Here is a 23,891-nt window from a genome sequence, read left to right as displayed (position 1 = left end):
AATCCAAGCCCCACTCTGCAACCTTATCAATCTCACCCTGCACCTTCCTAATAACATACTCTACATTCCTTCCTCTTTTCCACACTGCCCCATCATCAGCAAATAGAGATCTACCAATTTCTTCTTGTCCCTGTACAAATACATCATTAATCATTATGATAAACAACAATGGGCTTATAACACTACCTTGAGGCGTACCATTTTCAATTGTATATTGACTTGACATCTCTACCCCAATTTTTACCTGAATTTTCCTTTCAAACAAAAAAAAATCTTTGATCCAGTTTAAACACCCTCCCTTCTACCCCCCAACTTACTTAGCTTGATTAGCAAACCCTCCTTCCACATCATATCATAGGCCTTCTCTATATCAAAAAATACAGCAACTACGCTCTCTTTATTTGCTTGAGCTTTTCTTATCTCATTCTCTAATCTTAAAACAGAGTCCAGTGTACTTCTTCCCTTCCTAAACCCACTCTGACAGCTATTTAAAACCCCTCTAGATTCCAGTTCATACGACAATCTTTCCGTTATCATTCTTTCCATTATCTTACATAAGTTTGATGTAAGAGCTATTGGTCTATAATTTATGGGATTAGTAGTATCTTTGCCAGGCTTCCTGATAGGAATCACTACTGCTTCTTTCCATTCACTTGGTAATTTTCCCTCCTTCCAAACTTTATTATATATCTCAAGCAACTTTAACAGTGATCTTTCTCCTAGATGTTTTAACATCCCATAACATATTTGATCTTTCCCTGGAGATGTTTGCTTAGCTCTATTAATTGCTCTTACCATCTCTGCCATTGTGAATGGCTCATCAATACCCTTTCCTGACTCCTCTTTTTTGTCTAACCTTTGAAAATTCTTATTCATAGTTATTGCCCTTCTTCTTCTCTCATCTTCTGACAGGTTTTCCGAACTATGAATCTTTGTGAATGATTTGACCATGGCCTCCACCTTTTTCCCTATCGGATTTTGCTATTTTCTCCTCAAATGATAGCACGGGATAATCCCATTGCCTCCTAACTCCACCCATCCTCTTTATCATACCCCCATACTTCACCCACAGGTGTATACCTACCAATCTCATCACAAAATTTTCTCCAACTTGACCTCTTAGCCTGTCTTATAGTTCTTCTAACCACTGCTTGAGCTTTCTTATATTCAATTAAATATTGATAATTGTGTGTTCTTTTAACCAGTCTAAATGCTTTATTTCTTAACCTCACCGCCTGTCGACATTCCTCATTCCACCAAGGCACCAATCTTCGAGTACCTTTACCTTTCGTTTTTGGAATGACTTCCTCCGCTGCCCTGTTAATTGCTGAGGTAAATTGCTTATTCACTTCTTCTATGTTTCCAGACATATCTATCCTAGTAACCAATTCATCACTCATACTCTGAAATTCTTCCCAGTTAGCTTTTCCAAAAATATACTTAGGAATCCTTTTCTCTACCCCAGCTTCCATACTTCCACCCACTGTGCACAAAACTGGATAATGATCACTCCCCACCGTTGTTGCTGACCTAACTTCCCAATAACTTTCTCCGGATAAAGTATTAGACACTAATGTCAAATCCAGTACTGATTCTTTTCCCGTTATTAGGTTAATCCTAGTTCCTCTCCCATCATTCAGACAAACCATATCCTTTTCATCGATCAACTCTTCAATTATTTTTCCATTTTCATCTGTCTGTTCACTGCCCCACAATGAGCTATGAGCATTGAAATCTGCACACCAAATTACTCTTTGCCTATCTTGCCCTTGTATTTTTAATAAATTATCTAATGTTATCCGTCCACATGGGTTATAATAATTAATTATTTCTTATCCCTCCCACTCTGCCCACACCTCCACCACCAAATACTCCTGATCTACTCCCTTATCCTTTACCTTATATGGAGTTCCAATCTTTATGAACGTAGCACATCCTCCACCCCCTCTTGTAATCCTATCATTTCTTAGTCCAATATACCCATGAATAACAAATTCTAGATGTGGTTTCAACCTTGTTTCTTGAATACAGATTACATTTGGTTTTACTTCTAACTCATTTATGAAATGCTTAAACTCCTGGCCATTTGCCATTAAACTTCTGGCATTCCATTGTAAAAAGATAACCATTAGTATTAACCAACCCATGATACTTCTTGACTTGACTGAATAGCAAGGTTCTCCCTTACTTCCTCCCATGTCAGTCCTACTAATCCTAGATGATTAATTGCAGCTTTTACCACCAGTTGAATTTTATCATTTTTAGACTTCACTTCTGCTGTACTATTTATCACTCCTGCTATGAATGTTACCAGATCTCCTTTTTTTCACATACAACCCTTCTTCTGACCGTTGTATATGTTTCATTATTCCCATATTTTCTGTCTCACTTGTGTTGTTTTTCCTCTTTCTAATCACTTTAACTGCATCTGCATAAGATATCCTTCTTTCCACTCTTATCTTTTGTATCTTTGTCTCTTTTCGCATTATTTCACATCCACCATAAGCCACATTGTGATCTCCTCCACAGCTACAACACTTAGGTGGGGTCCCTGTTCCACAATTTCCATATTCATGATCACCACCACACCTAGCACATCTTCTCTGTCTATTGCAATTTTTTGCAGTGTGTCCAAACCTCTGGCATCTATAGCATCTCAAAGGCTTTGGTACGTATATCCTCACTGGATAGCTCATGAATCCCAAAAATACCTTCTTTGGAGTATTTTCTCCCTCGAAATTCTATTGCCACTGATTCACTATCTCTTAGTACTCCTTCTTTATTTGACTTCAATCTTTGAACTCTCATTACATTTCCTCCCTTAATCTTCTTTTTTAATTCCTCCATGCTAACATTTGTTGGTATCCCCGTGATCACTCCAGTGCATCCTACTTTTCTCAGGTCTCCCACCCTCCCTACATTTTCCACTTTACATTTTCCCCATCTATTTAATTTACATTTTCCCTTCTCCAATTGCTTTGCATCAGCACATCTCACCATCAGATTGCCATCATTCAGGACCTTTGCATAGACTATGTCCCCTATCTTCTTAGACAAAATTGTTGTTAACATAAAAGGGTTAACTTTCTTCATGTTTTCCTGATCCTTCTCATTAAATCGTACTATTACAACATACTCTTCTTTTATTTCTTTCTGGACTGACTCTTGTTCTTTTTCACTTCCTGAGCTATCGTCAGTTTCATTTCTGACTCTCTTATTCCCTTTATCTTTTTTACCACTCGTCTGGCCCCTCTTATCTTCCCATTCACCTTCTTCCTCTTCATTATAATCCATTCTTCCCACCTACCTATTTCTGATCCATTCACGGGAACAGTCGTGCCCAACCGCCTTCAGTTCCAAATGATTCAAACAGCAACGATGTTACTGTTACTCCAAATATCTCCCTTCTCCCGCGGTCTGTTTTGAACAACGCGCCAAAGTCAACTGTGTCGCACCCCAAACCTGCTCCAACACACCAGTCTGTAATTATCAAGTAGCCCTGAACACCTTGATTAGCTGGTTCAGGTGTGTTTGATTGGGGTTGGAGCTGAAACCTGCAGGACAGTAGCTCTCCAGGAGCAGGGTTGGAGACCACTGTACTAAGTTTATTGTTAATTGTACTTCAGCACTACTTCTGTACAATTAAAATGCATTAAGCACAAAATTAGTTTAGAATTGAGCAGACTATAAAAGTACAATTGCAGGACATTTTATTAATTACATAAGTTCAATTCAATTCAATATGTATTTGTAGTATACTTAGCATTAAATAAATGTATTGCAAATATATTTAAGTATATTTATATTTTTTTCACTAGGGTCATAAAAGCAGCTTTGACCTCACTGAAAGGCCATTTTACAAATAGTTTATACATCAAACTGCACTGTAGTATATACACTACCAGTCAAAAGTTTGAGGTTGAGGATATATTTTGAAAGAAGTCTCTTATGCTCACCAATAATTTCATCAAAAGTACAGGAATATTGTGAAATATTATTACTATTTCAAATATCTATGTTCTATGTGAATATATGTTAAAATGTAATTTATTGCTGTGATCAACATGATCAACAATATTATTTTTATTTTTATTTTTATTTTATTTGCCTTGTTTTCCACTGACAGGCAAATTTGATCTGAAACAAAATGATGTAATATTAATTTAATTTAATTTAATTTAATTTAATTTAATTTAATTTAATTTAATTTAATTTAATTTAATTTAATTTAATTTGTGTGTTTGTTGTTGTTGTTTTTATCTCTCTATTTTCTGGTACTGAATATAATGATCAACCACAACCCAATTGTGCTGATATTCATCATAACAGCAGGACTGTGTGTGCGATATTGCTTAAATATTTACACAGCTTCCAAATGCTTTACAGTAGCCATTTTTCTTTCAGTTTTTTGTTCCTTTCCATCTTGTTCTCTTTTAGAGAAAGACACGAGTCCAGTGACTTTGCCTTAGGATATCTGACGAAGCGTGATAATGACATGCTGTTACATTTCCAAATGCAGTAAAATCAACTTTGCCATCGTGTCGGCATCACAGACGTGTGCTAATCAGCCGCTCTCGTCTGCTTCTGCAGGATCTTTGATTTTCTGATATGGAAATAACTGTTAGATTTCTGTGCTGCAGTGTGTGAGGAAATCACTGCGTTCCTCCGTGGCCAGATTTTGTCCATCGTGTGTCGTCTCCACCAGATTAGACTGTAATTGTGCCCTGGAACGGAGTCAGAGCACACTGACCTTCAGCTCACAATGCCACCGGCGAGTCTTCGTTTCATTACTAAAGCCTGAGTTTCATTTGTTTGTGAGTTGGAATGGGGTGAGATGACGGTGAAATTTACAGCTGAGAATGAAATGACAAAACATTCACACTTTTAATTACACAGTGTACTGCAGGAAAAGTCAGCTTTGAGATGTAACGATATGATGACCGTCTGGTCAGCTAGACAGTCCAAAAACCCAATAGTAGACTAGTGGATGGTCAGTAAGATATTGTAAATAATAATGGGGGCAAAAAAGTTTATTAACAGTCATTCAAAAGCAATATTTTTCTTTTATTGTCATTGAATAAATTTTGCAAGCAGCATGAACATAGTTAATAATTAGTAAATATATATACATATATATATATATATATATATATATATATATATATATATATATATATATATATATATATATATATATATATATATATAATATACATATATATATTTTAATCGGTTTCCACAAATATATCTAATCATTTCTTGAGCAGCAAATCAGCATTTAGAATGATATCTGAAGGATCATGTGACACTGAAGACTGGAGTAACGTTGCTGAAAATTCAGCTTTAATCACAGCAATAACTTACATTTTAACATATTTCATTATTTTACTGTGTTTTTGATCAAATAAAAGCAGCCTTATTTTCAAAAACAATTAAATAAATCTCCCTAGATATTATGCTATTTTTTTTTTCTTTTTAGCTTTAATAGTTCAGACAATATAGAGATAATTGTTTTCATCATAATTGCTATTTTTTTTTTTTTTTTTTTTTTTTTTTTTTTTTTTTTAGCATTACATGATTAATTGGGGTCTTTATCACTTGCTTACACATACAGTACATCACACTGAACTGAAAATGTAACATTTATGACATTGTATAATGACAGAGTAATCTCATAATGTATTATTGTCACTATGCAATGAATGTATGGCCTAAGATGGTGTTGTACAAAAAGGTTGTATTTGAAGGATTAAAGTATTGTAAATCCCATTAGTTATCCCAACAGTTTCTTCTGGACGTGATCCTAAACAAGCCTGTGAATTAATTAACTGGTCATTCAGATGACCCTAGGTGATTATGAAATCATGTAGATTTGGACATCTCTAATATATTAATGTAATTTCAACTGAACAGCAAAAAATACAAAGACTCTGAACTTTATTCAGAATGCACGCATGCATAATGATTTGATCATATGAAAAAGATTCAGTATTATTCACAATTCATTTCCAAGCTGTTAATATTATAACACAGTAAGTGATCTTTGCTAGCATTGTCTATATGACTGCTGTGAATGAAGAAAACATGTATTGTAGAAATACAGTGCACTGTGACCCGGGCCGATTGAATATCGCAGGCATGTTTACTGCCGTCTGGCTGACAATGCTAATGTTCCACCAGAGAAGCATGACGTATCGATTCAACAATCCACACGTTTTTTTTCCAGCTCAATTCATATGACATTATGTAGCTTGTGTTAGTGCTATCCCAGCATGCTTCAGTCAGTGATAACAGTATGGCCTGGAGAACAGGCTATTCAAGCAGGCGTCCGGTGAATGGAGAGGCCAGAGGGGTGAATGGCTGGTCAGAGAGATCACTCCTGCCCTGAAGACTGCCAGATGCAGACCGGCGCAAAGTCCCAGCATTGGAGACCCGGTCCAGAGCCGCCGGGGTTTCCAGGCCTGGAGACAGATCGCTGCTCAGCCCTGGTCTGAGGTCACGGGATGGAGTTTGATTTCCAGAGAGTGACGGAGAACACCTGTTGCTATGGAGATGCTGGAAATGCAACACAAATGTGAAGTTGTTTTGGTTGCAAATGGGAAATTCGTTGGTGCACAGTGTATTTTAATGAGAAATATTTAAATCTTAAAACAGAAGGAACTTATGGTTTCATAAGCTTTGGAAGTATTACAGTATGAAGAGGAATATATTTCCCAGTTTGATGTCATTAGACTAGTTTGCTTGAACATTTCGTCTCAGTCATGAGCTAAACAAACAAGAACTGCAAGATGCTAATTAGCTGATTATATAACTATGAAATATACATGACATTTTGGTGTGGGATTTAAGGAAGACATTTTTATTTTATTTTATTTTTTTTTTATTTACAAACACTGGAGACCAGAAATACAGGATCATGTGAAGAAGTTTCACATTTCTCTGCATTCCAAATTTTACGTTTGGTGAACTTTGTCCTGCACATTTGTATCGTATGAAGACGTGTGACAAAGAGAAGATTGATATGTCATGGCATGAGCTCTTTGCTAATATTTTCAGAAAATTCACTTCCCCTCAGGCCATCCTGAGTTTGTTTCTTTGGAGAAAACTAGCATTTCATCACTTGCTTACCAATGGATCATCTGCAGTGAATGGGTGCTGTCAGAATGAGCTGATAAAAACATCACAGTACTCCAATCCATCAATTAACATCTTGTGTCATGTTTGTGAGAAGCAAATCCATCAAAACCTTTTTAACTACAAACCGTTGCTAATATTTAAGTTCACAATCCATAATAATGCTTCTTCCAGTGAAAAAGTCCATATCCTGGTGTCTCTCACATCAAAATCTACCCACATTTTGGACTGTTTTGGCTTATAAATATTGCTTGATCTATGAATATTTCTCTCCTGATTCAGACCAGACCAATTTGTTTTTTTTTTTTGTTTGTTTTTTTTTTACTGGAGGAAACATTATTATTGGTTATGGTTTGAAGTTAAAAATATCTTTAAGATGGATTTGTTTTTACAAACACACAGCTTCTGGCATCGCAAGACATTAATTGATGGATTACTTATTTAATTTTTTTTATTATCACTCTTATTTCCCATTAACACTGTTAATGCATATTGAATCTGTACTTCGGGATATTTTGCTCATAAATGTGATTTGGAGGTGAAAGCAGAAGCTGATTCTCCTACACCTGATGCCAGTGGTCACAGATGCAAATAAAAGAGAAATGCCTTGCTGCAGAGGCTTTAAAATGCATTATTTTTTAAAGTATTGATATATTGATTTTTCCTCTCTTTTCCTCCTGTAAAAGTTTCAAGATGAATGGAAGCTTTATGACTTTGTTCCACCGAAGTTATTTGTAGGATATTATGGTGGAGGGGATATGTTGATTTTGATTTTTTTTTTTCTGTCCTATTGCATAACATTTAATATTTCAATATCCTTTTGTCCTTTACCGAGAATCACTGTTTTCAGCAAATTTCTGTGAGTTTGTACCTAAAAACTAGAGATGCAGTTCAGTAAGGCACTAAATCATACTAAAAGGTGCAACCTCCACTTCACCTTCAAACAAGTTTATCTCTTTTTTCTGTGATCAAGATCCAACCAAACCTACTGTAACTCTAATGCCTTTCAAACAGCAAGCTAGATTGCTTGCTTGTTAACTTATATTAGATGAGGATAATGGTGATGTGCGTAAAAAAACTGAAATAAATAAAAATGGGTGATTCTTAAACATATAAGCAACGTGTCATTACCTGAACAACGTGGAATCATCAAGCTGAGGGAAAATATTCCTGTAAATGTCTTTCTGTATTAAAATAAATCGATTCATAAGGAAAATAATGTTAAACAGTTGATGAGAAGGCTAATGGTTAATGCATCAGTCTGCACAGTGTGATATGGTTTCCTCATTTGATTTAGACTAAATAAATATTGGGGTATAAAATTTAAGGGAAATTTAAATTCTTTTAATTTTTTTATTAAGCACAGCTCAAATGCAAAAGCAGTAGATAATCTAGCAAGAATTTAATGCATGTATTTTATTTATTCATGACATCAGCAGTTTATAGAGTTTAAACAAGTTTAGCATGTTTTTTTTAGGAAAAATAAATAAAAAAATAATGTGTATTATTATTTGTGTTTATGAGTATGATCAGCCATATCTACATATGCAGCTCCCTGCTAAGGCTCAATATAACTGATATGGATGTGATTTGCAATGCTGTGCATCTCCATGGTAAGGCTCGTTATAAATGTTGTGGATTTGATTTTCAATTCTGTATTGATTTGTTTTTTAGTCAGATGAAGATGGTTGTGTTTGCATGTGTTTGCCAGTATTACTAATAAAAAGTTGGAAAAAGTTGCACTTTGTTTCCAGTCTCTGTGGGTGAAGCTTACAAAATTTTACACAAAGAAATTGAAGCCTATTTTTAGGACCATTAATGTTTTTGCATTTTCATCATGACATCCACAACAACTGGTACTGCTTTTAATTTATGCTGATTTAAACAAATAGAAAAGTAAATTACATTAAAATAATGAGACTTATGATTAAGAATAATGAGAACTATGAAAACAACAACAAAAACTCAAATGTAAAATTAATTACAGCTATTTCAATTTGGTCATAATGGTCCTTAAAACAGGTTTCAATTTCTTGCATTTATTTATTATTATTATTATTATTATTATTATTATTATTATTATTATTATTATTATTATTATTATTATTATTTTAAATTTTGAAGTTAAATTTACCTGTTCACTTATTATTCTCCTAGTTATCTCAACTGGTAACATCAGTAACTTTAGGATATCGATTTGGATAAAGACACACCATTTGGGACCAATAAATAACAAGGAAAAGACATTTCCAAGCAGTTGTAGGTAAAATGAGCAGTTTATTGGTTAATTCACACCGTATTTTCTCTCTGATAGACACAAGGCTCTTAAGAGGCTTTTGACAGCACATTGTAATATGTAATTGAGTAGTTGTGGAGGGATGGAGGTTGGTTTTTTGTTTTTTTTTTTTTTTTGTTTCCGCTTGTTTTGTTTCTCTCTTTCATAGACACCCGTTGTTTTCTTGCCGGAGCCATAAGCCCATCCTGGAAGATTTATGAATACGTTAGAATAGCCTGAGCCAACATTTTTTAAAGAAGTGGAGTGAAAATAAATTAAATAGCCCCACAGGCAATTCATCTGCTGCTTGATGGATTACATACTCATCTTCATACTCTCTCTTTTATAGCCTTATCTATCTTTTTTTATATATGTGTAGTCTCTCTCTCTCTCTCTCTCTCTCTCTCTCTGAAGCTCTTGCTTTCTTCAGAAGATTGGCAAACATTTGGCAAACAAATGAATAAACACGAAACAACTCAATTAGGACATATGTGCAATGAAGTCTGTCAGTGATGAATTGTGGATGGAAAATATGTCTGGGTTTGAAGAGACAGCGTGATGAAAATGATTTGTCTTTTGAGGTGACCAGATCAATGTTTCTGTCTTTCTCAGGAAAAGGCTGACGGAAATGACATGGCCATAAATTCTGGGAAATGTTTCTGGTGTCTTTTTTTATATTAGCATTTTGAATTATTATTGTTATCGATTGATTGTTTGTCCTCTTATGCAATTGGTCAGAAGTTTTGAATATTTTTGAAAAGATTTGTTTTAGCTTTTTAAAAAGAAGTCTGAAAACTGCATTTGTTTGAAAATATAGTAAAATTGTGAAATATTATTGCAATTTAAAATAATTGTTTTCTATGTGACTATATTGTAAAATGTCTCGGTTATGTATGGTAACCCTCATTCCCTGAAGGAGGGAATGGAGACGTCACGTCGGTGACCGATGAATTGGGATATCGCTTTGATAGACCAATCTACTTCGAGTGTAAACTAAAAGAGCCAATGCACATTGGCATGCAATTATTGGTACAGCAACCGTGGCGACGGGACGTCTCCGTTCCCTCCTTCAGGGAATGAGGGTTACCATACGTAACCGAGACGTTCACTTTCAGTCGGACACTCTCGACGTCTGCTTGGAACAGGGACGCTGCACAATCCCCATCCTTCCCGAAGGAGTTTTCGGAAGCAAATATACATATAGCATCTGTTTAGGTGATTAAAACCCTCTTGGGAAGGCAGAAGTCTGCTGGGGAAACACAGGCTCTAAGGCTATACCGTGGACTATACACATATGAGTACCGCTTAGGTCTCAATATGGAACCCAGCCTTCCACGGTTCTCACGGATTCATCATGAAGGCCTGGCACTGGACGTTCCATCGTGTCCAGCTGCCTAGGGTGATGGAGGAACTCAACAGGGTCTACAGTACAGACACTCTGGAGTTTTAGCAAGCCGACACTTACTTTTGGTGCCACTACCCATTTGAGGTGAGAACACTGGAGGATACTGGCTCTACATGAAGGCTATAGAACCTAGCGAATGTGTTAGGGGTCGCCCAGCCCGCAGCTCTACAAATATCTGTCAGCGAGGCTCCCTGAGACAGCACCCAGGAGGATGCAATACTTCTAGTTGAGTAAGCTCTTAACCATTCTCTGGGTCACCTGTCCCGGGGCCTCTTACTCTTCCGTTCACCACCAGGTTTGATGGGGGCCAGGATGGATGGGGCAGCCTGCCTATGCCCAGCTCTACGGCGCCCACTTGCTGGGAACTGCTGCGGATTTGGCGCAGGGGCGGACGCAGGGGGCCGCCTTTGGCGACGAGCAGGCTGGGGCGCTGTGGCCAGCGCACGGGTGGAGGCAGCAGCTGCCCACTGGCAGGAGGTTGGACCGCCTCAGTCTGTTCCCATGCAGCCAAGAATTGCTGGGCCAGGTTCTCGACCATGTCGCCAAAGAGGCCGGTCTGGGACACAAGGGCATTAAGGAACCGATCTTTGTTGGTGTCCCTCATTTCAGCCAGACTCAGCCAGAGATGGCGCTCCTGGATCACAAGTGTGGACATCGTATGACACAGAGAACTCGCGGTGACCTTCGTCACTCAGAGCACGAGATCAGTGGTGGTTCGGAGTTCTTTCAGAACTTCCAGATCGTGACCACCCTCGTGCAGGTCCTTCAGTGCCTTGGCCTGGTGCACCTGCAGTAAGGCCATAGTGTGTAAGACGGAAACAGCTTCCCCACAAACCATATAGGCACTGCCGGTTAGTCCAGACGAATGCCTACAGGCCCAGGAAGGAAGCCGGGAGGTCTCCTCGCCAGCAGGAGGTGGACTTAGGACACAATTGTGTCACTACTGCTCGCTTCACCAGGGGAATCACCAAATACCCCTTTGCTGCACTGCTGTCGAGGGTGGTGAGGGAGGAGGAGCATACCAGCCGGTTTCTGGCAGTAAAAGGTGCCATCCACGACCTGGTGAGCTCGTCATGCTCACGAAGCTTCCGAGTTCACAGCAGACACAGTTGAGCAGAACGATACTAACGCTCGGCTCCGAAGTGAAAAGCTGGTATGCAGTGCACCTGCTGCCTTATTATACTCAGGCTGTGATCAGTGGAAGCGAGATGCAATAATTGCATGTCAATGTGCATTGGCTTGTTTAGTTTACACTCAAACTAGATTGGTCTATCGAAGCGATATCCCAATTCGTCGGTCACCGACGTGACGTCGAGAGTGACCCACTGAAAGGGAATGTAATTTATTGCTATGATCAAATCTAAATTTTCTGCATCATTACTCCAGTCTACAGTGTCAAATGATCATTCTAAAGTCATCGTAATATGGTGATTTGATAGATAGATAGAGATGCAGAGTTTCCTCTAAAATGCACATGAGCACCGTAGATGCAAACGGAAGAATGGAGGAGCTTCACACTGCACAATAATCAGAGGTTCTGTTGTTCGGTTTGTTAAGCCATACAGATCGAAACACAATCAGCGCAGTATGACGGACAATCCAATCACGTTTAACTGCGGTGGCGAGAGCATCAGACTGATGTGGCACAGTCTCTGAAGATCATTCCCCTTATAAACGCACAGGTGCTGGGCATAGCTCTTCTGTAATGGTACATCATTTAAAAGATTTATGCCACTATCCTTATATTTGGCTCTCCGGGTTGCCAGGCATCCAGCAGGCTGATGAAATCCTTCCTGGTTGACCCTGAGGTCAGCTCTCAATCTGAGGTGGTCAATCAAGAGTGAGTTTCTATTTGGACTAGTGGGGCAGATAAATCAGCCATTTCCCTCCTCCTTGAGACTGGCTCTGACAGTAAATTTATTTTCTTAGCCCTCATCCTCCAAAGCAATTCCAAGACGTTCTGTTTTTATATTGATTTGGTTTTAGTTTTTTGATGCTTGCGACAGCTTGATATTACCGTACTTTCAACTCTGTGTTTATTTACAGCGGAACTCTAACAGTCCTCTGAGCTGACATAAAGGTGTATTGATTTGCGTTTGAAACGGTTCCAGGTTTCGAAAAGTAGTTCTTGAATAGATTCTGTGACTTCATCCTGGCTGTGTAATGACTGCAACAATCATGCAGTGCTGCATCTGGATATCGTTAGCAGATCTCATGAAGAATTTCAGCTCGGTGTGACATTTAAGCATCTTAAATACTGCGTATGGTATACAGAAACTCCAAAAATGTCATTTTTACAAGAGACTTTCAGAATTATGTCGTAAGTCTGCACAAACACAAAAGCTCTGTTCCAATCCTAGAGCGTTTTCCGACAATCAGGATTTTTAACTTTGATAAAATGTTGCCAGTATGACTGTGCTGCCTTCCAAGATACCTTTTTGGGCCAAATTTACATCTTTCATAGACAGGGCAATTTTAGAATGCATTGTGATAAAGACAACATCATTCAAGTCAGAAGTAAGAATTTTAACTATGAATGCATATCTGGATACTGAAACGTTTAAATACAAATAGTTCAGTCTAATTACAGTGATAACTAATTAGGTGTTACACTCTGTAGATGCAATTTGCTTGACGTGATTCTCTGATTGGTTTTGATTATCTGGAGAATTATGGGTAATGTAGTTTCTCACCAGAACTTCCACTGTTAAAGATGATGAAAAAAAAAAAAAAAAAAACTTATACCATCAATTAACACACTATAAAGTGCAATAATCACATTCCAGAAATAAGTTCCATTTGCTCTATATGGGAACTGATAACTTATAAACCATTAAAAACAGACCTGCAATGAGATATGAGGTTGGTATATGCTTGGTTGGTATATCCATGGTATATGCTTTTGTTGAAGCCATCTGTTCACATTATTTAAACCATTTATTATTATTATTATTTTGTATTATTATTATTTAATAAATAATTATATTTATATAATCAGAATTCCTGGTAAAAATCTATATTACCAGCATTTCTCAGAGAAATTGCTACCTGCCAGAGAATCAAAACCAGAAAATCACACCAAAATGAACTCTTTTTGACAAATAGTCACTTTCTGTACTCTCTCAGTACTTTAAAATGTGTGTTCATAATATGTATGTTCTGTAATAAATGTAAAATACCTTGTTTCAGTATATCACAGCATCTTTAAATCAACGGTTTGGAATTTTTTCCATCATTTTTAATTTGATTATCATTTAAAGGGCTTCATGGGATTGTTGCTCTTTCCCTCAGTAAACGCATTAAGTTCACAGTCTTGAATCTTTGTATTTTAAAATATATTATTATTTATTTATATATATATATATATATATATATATATATATATATATATATATATATATATATATATATATATATATATATATATATATGTATATATATATATATATATATATATATATATATATATATATATATATATATATATATATATTATTTTTTTTTTTTTTTTTTTTTTTTTTTCTTCAACCCAGTCACGCTGGAAATATGTCCTTGTGGTGACGTTTCTGCAACACCGATATCCTTACTACATGTTTTTCGCAGCAGTTTCAAAGTGAAATGTCCAGTGAGTGGCACTGAAGCGTGCATTCAATATGTGACCATTGCACATTTTTATTATGTTGGTACAGGCACGTATTGCTGTGCTTTTTATTACGTTGCAACAGGTATTCATTACTACTGTATGTCATTACTACTTTGCTTCATGTATGCAGTATATTGTGGCGGTTCAGAATTCCAGTGTCCGGGAAAAATCACAAACCCAACCCTAAACCTACCTGATGGTCTTCATGAATGCAAAAATGATAGAAAAACAGATTTGCTGATGCAAGCGTGATGCAAGCATGATATTTTAACTTATATGCTGGTTTAATTGTTATTATTATCATTAATATTATTATAATTATTATTTTCATTTAATAATAATAATAATAATAATAATGGAACCAAAGATGCATAAAAAATAGATTGGCAGTAATGCACCTTTATGAGTGGTGTTTGTCACATGCTTCACGGAACATACCTATTTCAGCATGCTTCTGGAGCAAAGCTATTATGCTGCAAAGTACATTCATACATACATACAACTTGATGCTTTTATCCTGAAGCCTGCCTCCTGTTGCAAACAGATAAATATGTAATCTGTGGTTAGAACTGACCAGAGATCAGTGTGTAATTCTAGTGTGTCAGTCCTCAGTGTTTCAGCAGCTCACTCTCATGCGTAAGCCACCAATTTGGTGCATAGTGCAATTTCTGCTTCACCCTTTAGACAGCAGTGTTCCTCATTAGCCAGGCAATCTCTGTATGTCATTTTCTGTCTTTATAGTTGTTACCTACTCTTTTTTGACTTTCTGGCAGCCTCTGTAGAATGAAGCTGTATTGACACTTGTCGTATTAGTCATTTTTAAACCTTGTGCAATATTCTCATGTCATTCTTTGCTGGAGTTTATGCTAAATGAGTAGCATTTTATCATACATGCTGATAGCAGCTTGGAGAGACTAGAGGAGTGTATTTTTTACTCATTTCTTATTGTAACGTTTCAGTACTGTATGCATATTACTAACATACTGGCTGTTTGTTAGTAATTATAAAGCACATACTGTTGCCTTATTCTGCATGACCATATTTTAGATCCCTTAATCTAACCCCATACCTAAATTTAACAACCACCAAAATTAAAGTGTGACCAAAAAAATGTGCCTGCAAAATAGTGTCGGCACCACGAAGAGGGACTCGCCATTACTGAGATAAAATACATTTACAAAACCAACCAATGTGATTTTATGTTGCTTCTGCAAATCTTTCAACTTTATTTATTTATTTATTTAATTTTTATTTTTATTTTTTTATTGTGACTCGTGTTTCACCAGAGTGGTGTGCAATTATTGGGTGCACGACTGAGCAAGTTTACTTTAAGGTATTCATATGAAGCATTGATGTGATACAAACATCAACGTGTATTAGTTCAAAAATCATACATGGTAAAAGTGTTTTGAGCTCCTAACATAGTATTGTGCAAGGAAAAACATGAAATTAAGTCTTCGATAATTGGCACTGTCATAATTTGTGTGAAAATTAATTTAAAAATTGTTGCTGTTTTACTGCCAGTGGTGTTGTGTGGGATTTGTGAATTGTGTGTATAGGTTTTTGAAGTGCTGATGGTTTTCTAATGAGCTTAGGTTAAATCTTAATGTGTTGAGAAGCTGGTTTATGTTTCCTATCAAAGTTTTACTATGTGGTTCTAGAGTGGCTCTCATTGGCATTTCAGCAGCACTAACAAGTTACTGAGTAATGAATGCTCAAGGAACCAGTGGCGCAAAATTAATATATATAAAAATAAATAAATAAAAACAAAATTCCAGTGGTCGGCATAAAAGCATTCACCTGAGGTTGATGGCACTGGTTAAAAAGCCATTTATTTTATTGTGTGATTTCCGGGGAGGTCAAGGAAACATTGGGACTGATCTGATCTGCATTACTGATTTTCAGACTAACGTTACTGTCACTGGAGTCAAAATCATATGTGGCATATTTTATTTTACAGCATTAAAAGAGCGGGCTGCTTTTCTTTACAAAGTGCAGTGCACTGTTATAAAGCTATGACCCTTTAAATGAGCTGGCCATAACATCCACTCAGTGTGATTACACAGTCGAGGGAAGGGAGGTTTGTAAGGTCTTCATTTTTTTAATTTGATTTTTAACAGGAACTGAGCCATAATTTAACACCTTATTCAAATAATGCCTCTCACTCCATTAGTGCATTAGGTAATGATTATTTTTGTTTGAATTTAGGGGCATACAATGCTCAATTAATCTTTGATGAAACCCTTGCTTATGAGGCGAACCGTGGCATCACAATCCGCGCTGTTGCCAAGAACCTGTGAACTCTGGAATCAGGCCTGATTTAAACGCCGTAAAAATAGCAGAGCAGTCAAGGCCAAGTCCCATGGACAAAGTTATACATTTAGATAACATGCTTCTTACCTGAATAAAGGGCACATGCAAGAGCTGATCAATAGCTCAGACCTTAAGAGGAAATGCATTTACTGGTTGGTATTTAGGAGATATCTGTCCTCTCTGCAGAGTTGGAGTCAAGACCAGCCCTGGACCAAAAGGGATCATATTAAAGTAAAACAGAGATATTACCTGCGAATAGAAATGCAATGGTACAGAATGTACAAATACAACAAAGATTAGTCTAAATGAATGCTAAGTTTATGATGAAATCCAGGGCAGACAGACTTTAATAACATGCACCCAACATCTTCTTACTGCTGAATGATATATGGGATGCAATTAAATAAACTAGACCTGCAATTTAGGTACTCAGCTACAGGGAGAACGGCTGGTTTTTGAAGGGTTGAAATGCAAGATTGAACAGATAAATTGTGTCCTGTTTTATCTTTAGTTTTAGTGCATTAAACTCTGTTGCTGTTTGCCATCATTCGTGTTTGATGACTTTGGTTGTGGACACAGTCTGAGAATATGTGTGACGGTCTGATGAAACCTGCCTCTTTCAGGTTCCGCAGGCTCTCATTAGTATTTTTACAACTGATTGCTCTTCACACACTATTTTTGTCTGGTACGAGGACTGTTTTTCACATCAGCTGAATGATGTGAGATTTTGCAATCATCCTGCAGTGTTTACAATAATAAAAGTGTGAAAATTAAGTGGTAGAGGTGAATTCCATAAACAAGTGAAGCTCAGTAATGAAACATGAAACTGACTAAAAACATAGGAAATATTTAGCACAAATATATATATATATATATATATATATATATATATAGATATATATATATATATATACACAGATATATACATATATATATATTGTGGCGAGTCAGCTGCCTCCTCCCTGATAATCACCGGCACCCCCCCCGTCCTAAATCGCCGCCCCTTCACCAGGCTCCCGCTAGGAGTGGGTGTGGGAGAGAGGAGGGGCGCTGGATGAGTCAGGGCTGGCGGCGTGTGATGGGGCACACCTGAAGGAAATGGAGCCTCATCACCGCCGCTGTTTAAAAGCCCAACGCGCCTCTCCTCGATAGACCGGTCTCTTCCCCGTGCATGCACACTGGTGTCCTCGTGGGTCCAGGAAGGGTGCGTTGAGGGACTCCCGCGCGCCACCAGAGACGTGAGCTGCCGGACCCGCGGTCCCGGTCGAGAACCGCACCCGTCTACACGGCCGTCGGGCCAGGATGCCGGGCCGTCCATCCCCTGCAAGCGCCGCGGCCAGCGAGGAGGATGACGAAGCCGCTAGAAGAAGCCGCCGCCCCTCGCGCCCCGGACCGAAGAGGGGAGCGCGTGCTGGCCGCCGGACTCCGCCCCTTAACCTGGACCCTTCCTCCATGAACACTGCCAGACCACCACGAACCCCGCAGCACGACGAGGACACCAGATTTCCCTGTTGGTTTTGGACACTGTTCCCCTTTTGGACCACTTTATTCCCCCTTTGTTTGGTTTTTCTGTTAAATAAAAACCTCTCCGAGGCCTGACGCCACGCCCACTGTGTCTGTCGTTGGCTCGTCCCGCCACAGTGGTGGAGAATGCGGGCAGGGCGGAGCCTAGACAGCGCAGTTGGGAAACACCTGATGAAGTCACTCCCTCTCGTTTGCAAAAGTGCGCGTACGCGGACTGGGACGGAGAAATGGAGGAGACGGCCTCCCAACCACACAAAGGGGTAAGTGACTTCTCTTTTACGGTCATTTTACCCTGTGGTTGGTTGAGGCTGTCGACTAAATCCCGTTTCCTCTGTCCCTGTTCGGCGCGCTGCGAGAGGGAGGACTGCCCGGGAGAGGAATCCCCGCCCCGCCCACCTCCGACCGTTTGGGGCCTGGTTGAGGAAGGTAGCACTCCCGCTGTGGGCTGCGCCCTGAGGACGGGGATGTCGCTTGGGTGGGGGGAATGTGGCGAGTCAGCTGCCTCCTCCCTGATAATCACCGGCACCCCGTCCTAAATCGCCGCCCTTCACCAGGCTCCCGATAGAGTGGGTGTGGGAGAGAGGAGGGGCGCTGGACGAGTCAGGGCTGGCGGCGTGTGATGGGGCACACTGAAGGAAATGGAGCCTCATCACCCGCCGCTGTTTAAAAAGCCCAACGCGCCTCTCCTCGAGAGGACCGGTCCTCTTCCCCGTGCATGCACACTGGTGTCCTCGTGGGTCCAGGAAGGGTGCGTTGAGGGACTCCCGCGCCACCAGAGACGTGAGCTGCCGGACCCGGTCCAGGAAGGGTGCGTTGAGGGACTCCCGCGCCACCAGAGACGTGAGCTGCCGGACCCGTTTACACGACCATCAGGCCAGGCCGTCCCAGCGAGGAGGATGAAGCAGCTAGAAGAAGCCGCCGCCCCTCGCGCCCCGAGGGGAGCGCGTTGGGGGGGCGGCCGCCGGACTCCGCCCCTTACCTTGGACCCTTCCTCCATGAACACTGCCAGACCCCCACTAACCCCGCAGCCACGACGAGGACACCAGATTCCCTGTTTTGGACACTGTTCCCCTTTTGGACACTTTATTCCCCCTTTGTTTGGTTTTTCTGTTAAATAAAAAACCTCTCCGAGGCCTGACGCCACGCCCACTGTGTCTGTCGTTGGCTCGTCCCGTCACTATATATATATATATATATATATATATATAAAAAAAAAAAAAATATACAACATGAATTTTGCCTAGGGCCTTCTAATGTCTAGAACCGGCCCTGGGGATAACTATAGGTTATCCCCAGGGCCGGTTCTAGACGTTAGGAGGCCCTAGGCAAAATTCATGCTAGAGGCCCCCCACCCCCAATAAGAAGCACTTGAAGCAAATATGATCCCTAACCTTTTTGTTCATACAACATTTAATTTTACATTTTGCATATTTTTACTTATACAGTACACTAGTTTGAATAAAGGCTCTAATGCTTATTAAGCCTGGATTTATTTGATCAAAAATACAGAAAAAAATACAATAATTGTGAAATATTAATACAATTTAAAGTAATAGTTTTCTATTTTACTATACTTCAAAATATATTTCTGTGATCAAAGCTGAATTTTCATTACTCGTGTCTTCAGTGTCACATGATACTACAAAAATCATGTTTAAAATATGCTGATTTAATATCAGTGTTAGAAACAGTGCATAATGTTTATTTTATTACCTGAGATACTTATTTTTCAGGATTTTTCAAGTCTTTTATTACAATATGTTTTTACTTTCACTTTTTATCTATTTAACACATCATTGCTGAATATTACTTTTTTTTTTTTCCTTCTGTATTTTTGATCAAATTAATACAGGCTTGATGACCATAAGAAATGTCTCTCAAAATCAATAAAAATAGCGATGGGGCCAAACTTTTGACTGTTACTGTATATTAATCAAACTTTATGTAAGGTAATCTCTTTTTTTGTTTGATGAAGATGGTATTGTTATTGTTGTTATTATTTTGCTGTTTTATTCAATTTATTCACAGTTCCAGAAAACCACTTCAGTAGATGGCTTAAGTGTTAATAAGTGCTTTTATAATTTATTATTATTTATTTTTTTTTTCATAGCTGCTGTATGGGCAGGATTTCCTCCTCCAATTTAATCAATATTGACTACAGATATTGTCATATTATTAATATCAATGACATGATATTATATATTGCATCGTTACCTTAAATATGAGACATACAGTATACATACTCGCACACGCACACACACACACACACACACACACACACACACACACACACACACACACACACACACACACACACACACACACACATCAAGTGGAAGAGAAAGACTACTAAGCAAAAAAAAAAAAAAGTTATTTTCTAGTTAGCTGAAACTGAAATTATAAGTGTTATGTTAGAGCAGTAATGTAGTATCATCACCAGAATTGTTCTAGTGTGTTTGCTTTTTAATTTTTAATACAAACTTATCTCCATTTACTTTTGTGGCTATTTTGATAGTCAGCTCCCGACGCAATGTCATTCACTGTACGTGCAAATTCAAAGTGTTGCATCACGATTTTTTAAACTCGTAATAAACTGGTGAATGATCTTTCCAGAAATGACACTCTTCGACAAAATAAGTTTGTATTTAGATTACATTGCAATCATTCTAAAATAGATGATGACAACTCACACACCTGCATTAGAAGCTCTACTTCTTTGCGTGCTTATTTAGCAGTTTGCATCTCACAGTTCACAGCACCTGATGCATGCGTTCATTATGCAGATATTGAAACTGCAACATTAATTGGTTTAATTGCAGATGAGTGACAATTCAACTGTATCCAATGAACAATGTGGCTAGAATTTGCTGCCCATCTTGGCTGGTGGACTAGCATATAGGGGATGTTATGGTCATGGAGGCCCCTCCTCAAAGCCCCAGGACCTAGGCAATCACCTGCTCTGCCTATAGCTACCGCCGGTCCTGGTGATCCCTTATACTGTATATATATATCTTGAAATAGTCTGGGAATTTATTGTGCCTGAAGGTACTTTTTGGAGGAAAATGGCCTTAATGTATTCACCTATTCACCTACACAGAATTATTCAGATAGGCTCAATGAAAGAAACTGTAAATTTAAGCATGAATGAAACTAACTTCAGACAGAGTTGTTTGATAAAATGATAATGGGGAGAGAGAAAGGCGCTGGAATCCCTCTCTTGACACTGCAGTGTTTCAGTAATGGAGACAGGGGATTGTGTGTGTGTTGCGTTGGGGCTGTTATTGTGAACCCAGGGCTGTTGGCACCACCAGTGTCGTCGAGCTGCACCCATCCATGAACCCACCATCTGGATTCTCCCACAAATCACATTAAAGTTGCAGGAGCAGGAATACATCAAGACAGACAGTCGAGCCGCTGTGATGCTCAGTCCTGCACTCTGATGGCAGCTCATGTCTGTGTCATTGACTGTTCTAAAGCACAACAAAAATATGACTCAAACATTTCTTTAAAAGGATATTTTAAAATAAAACTTTTAATTATCAATTCATAAATATTATACAGCTTTTCAAAAATGTACTTGTAACATTTAAAGTACACTATAAGTGCACATTTATTGTAATCAAGTGTACTTCTTTTTCACAAGGGTGATCATAGGTTACAGCCCACGTCTCTTCAACAAGACATTTTGACACGTTGTTCGTGTCTGTAGCATAAACAGAGCACTGTGATGTTTAATACATACTGCAGGGATGGAGGTTTGTTTAAATCCATCAGTATGAGCATTAATAGACATCAGTAAGTGTATTATGGAGGTTGCTGCCTGCTGTAGCACATCAATTAAATGTACTCTTTCAGGATTGGTCAATGTGAGACCTGTTATTTGTGTAAAAAAAAATTAGTTATGCACATTAATGCTTTTATTTATTTAGTTATAATTTTTTTTTTTTTTTTTTTTTTTTTTTTTTTTTTTTATATATTATGTAAAGTTTTCTGTGTTTTTGTGTGTGTGTAAAGGTAAATAAAGGCAACATAACCTCTAACACAAACCTTCACAGAGAGAATGTGTAATTACTTTGAAGCAATTATCTGTATGCACGCTGTACATTTCCTTCCATTAGAAATTGATATGCTGTATTATATCAGAGTTAGCTTCCATTACTATGTTTTATGTTGATGCTTGAGGTATGATTTATTATTTATTTAAGAGAATGATGCAGTTTCTGGCACAAAAGCTCACATGTAACTCAATAGCTCTTTCAACAGGGTTTTTTATTTATTTATTTTTGAATCTTATGTGGTGTTTTTTGTTTATTTATTTTTGAATCATATGGGTAAGAGAATGATGCAGTTTCTATATATATATATATATATATATATATATATATGTAATGTATTTCCCTTACTGATGTTTACAGAGAACACTGCATGAGTTTTTGTCTTATGCCAAATTTACACTACAAAAGTGGCACAAAAGTGCTTCTTAAGTGGCATTTAGCTATCTTTACACAGACTGTTAAAAGCATATATATATATATATATATATATATATATATATATATATATATATATATTTTTTTTTTTTTTTAATTAAACCATTAAAATGGAATCAACAAATAAAAATAAATAAATAAATAAATAAAAAAAAAATATGTGAGACAGAATTTGGAATATAAAACAGAATTTATATAAAACTTATACTAGATTTCTTAGTGCCCCAGGTGTACTAGTTGGTCAATTACAGACAGATGATCTAAGGAATCATTCACATAAGTTTATTACATGGTGTAGTGTTGCTATTGCATTTAACACAAGTGTGCATTCTGACCCCCACTCACACACACACACAGTGCGTAGGATATTATGACAGCCCTGGTAAATAAGCCGAAGCCGATCAAGACAGAATGCATCAATCACTCCTCCGTTTTATTCCATTATGTAAAGTCCTCCCACTCCGAGGGGACAGTTCAAAGTCAAGTGGACCTTTGGCAAAACTTTCACAACAAACTTGCTGCTCTCCGACAGCATGATTCACTGTCACTGTTGGCAGAATATTCTGAGCTCATTTACAGGAGCTGAACTGTAAACGTTCTACGTAGGGTCCATACTGTTCGCGGGTCCGTAACAGCTGTTCGTATGCAGAACGGGCCGACGCACCGCTTAATGTGAAATCAAGTTCTGTCTCCGGCTATCTGCAGCACTTTCTACCTGTTGCTCGCTGATGTGAAATCAATAATATCTTTGGATCTCTGTAATGACTTTAACATTGATTCTCTTTCCCTTTTTCAGGTTTGCAGGTCATTTTCCCTGAGTACCTGCAGGAGAAGTTTGTCCAGTCGGCACTCAGCTACATCATGTGCAACGGAGAGGGAGAATACATCTGCCAGAACAGTCAGTGCATCTGTCAGTGTGCCAACGAGTTCCCACAATGCAACTGTCCCACCACTGACCTCCAGATCATGGAGAACACGCTCATCGGCATGGCAGAGACTTGGGAAGCATCTTACAATGACTTTGAGAACTCAGGTAACACTAGAGTGGCCATTACTATAAAACCAAAAAGCTAGACACTTTTCAGGATTCAGATTTCCAGGATAAAA

General features: G+C 38.2%; 1 protein-coding gene across 1 annotated transcript in view; it reads left to right on the top strand.

Annotated features, from left to right (window-relative positions):
• Positions 1-23,891, top strand: part of brinp1 (bone morphogenetic protein/retinoic acid inducible neural-specific 1) — a 161,346-nt gene that overhangs the window by 114,770 nt on the left and 22,685 nt on the right. Inside the window, exon 6 of the mRNA XM_042723074.1 lies at positions 23,581-23,817. Within this exon, the coding sequence (XP_042579008.1) occupies positions 23,581-23,817 (237 nt within the window). The remainder of the gene's footprint in view (positions 1-23,580; positions 23,818-23,891) is intronic.

Source organism: Cyprinus carpio, chromosome B5, assembly GCF_018340385.1.
Source record: "Cyprinus carpio isolate SPL01 chromosome B5, ASM1834038v1, whole genome shotgun sequence".
Classification (NCBI taxonomy): Eukaryota; Metazoa; Chordata; class Actinopteri; order Cypriniformes; family Cyprinidae; genus Cyprinus; species Cyprinus carpio.
The sequence above is the reverse complement of the archived record's forward strand: the minus strand, read 5'-3'. Positions and strand labels throughout refer to the sequence as shown.